At 62.6% G+C, this 1040-nt stretch overlaps 1 protein-coding gene across 1 annotated transcript in view; it reads right to left on the bottom strand.

Annotated features, from left to right (window-relative positions):
- Positions 1-302: 302 nt before the first annotated feature.
- The window catches only part of PLEC (plectin), an 18628-nt gene continuing 17890 nt past the window's right edge, over positions 303-1040 (bottom strand). The window contains exon 8 of the mRNA XM_026050246.1: positions 303-1030. Coding sequence (XP_025906031.1) covers positions 303-1030 — 728 coding nt within the window. The remainder of the gene's footprint in view (positions 1031-1040) is intronic.

The raw sequence follows: 1040 nt of genomic DNA, 5'->3' as shown, positions 1-1040 counted from the left end.
GTCCCGGGGCGTTTTGGGTGGAAAACGGTGCAATTGCGGTGGGGGCGCCGCGCGTAGTGTGTGTTTTCTCTCAGCTCTCCATATACAAATACTGCCGGGACAATCGCGTATATATTAATATATTAGTCTAGTCTTTTTGGTTAAACTTTAGGCACTGCTTTGGAAGGGGGAAAAAAAAACCCAAAACAAGTTAAAAGGAGTTGAAAACGTTAAAAAAGTAGCGGAGTGAGTAGCAGCAGCTGGACCGCATGCAGAGCAGGAGGGCGGCAGGGTCCGGGCGGGGGCCGCRGCGGCCGGGGGCTCTAGACCGCGCGCAGCGCCGGGACCTGCAGCCCGCAGCGCTGCCCGCYGGCCTCCCGCGCGCAGCCTCCGGGCGGCTGCAACGGGGCTGGCTGCAGCGGCGCAGGCTGCAGCGGCGATGGTGACGGCTGCAATGGTGACTGCAGCTCCAACGGTGACTGCAGGTGCAGTGGTGGCGGCTGCGACGGTGCCTGCAGCTGCAACGGTGCCTGCAGCCACAACGGTGCCTGCAGCTGCGGTGGTGATGGCTGCAATGGCACCTGCTTCACCGGCTCCTGCAGCTGCAACGGTGCCTGCAGCTGCGGTGGTGATGGCTGCAGTGGCGCCTGCTTCACCGGCTCCTGCAGCTGCAATGGCTCCTGCAGCTGCGGTGGTGATGGCTGCAATGGCGCTGGCTTCAACGGCTCCTGCAGCTGCAACGGTGCCTGCAGCTGCGGCGGTGATGGCTGCAATGGCGCTGGCTTCAACGGCTCCTGCAGCTGCAACGGTGACTGCAGCTGCGGTGGTGGTGATGGCTGCAGTGGTGCTGGCCTCAATGGCTCCTGCAGCTGCAATGGTGCCTGCAGCTGCAATGATGAGGGATGCAATGGTGGCGGCTGCAATGGGTCCTGCGGCTGCAGTGGTGCTGGTTGCAATGACGGGGGCTGCAATGGTGCCGGCTCCAACGGCTCCTGCAGCTGCAATGATGAGGGATGCAATGGTGTCGGCTGCAATGGCTCCTGCAGCGGTGCTGGTTGCAA

Source organism: Nothoprocta perdicaria, unplaced genomic scaffold (assembly GCF_003342845.1).
Source record: "Nothoprocta perdicaria isolate Ctin4 unplaced genomic scaffold, notPer1 scaffold_665, whole genome shotgun sequence".
NCBI lineage: Eukaryota > Metazoa > Chordata > Aves > Tinamiformes > Tinamidae > Nothoprocta > Nothoprocta perdicaria.
Note: the sequence above shows the minus strand (reverse complement) of the source record. Positions and strands in the feature narration are given on the sequence as shown.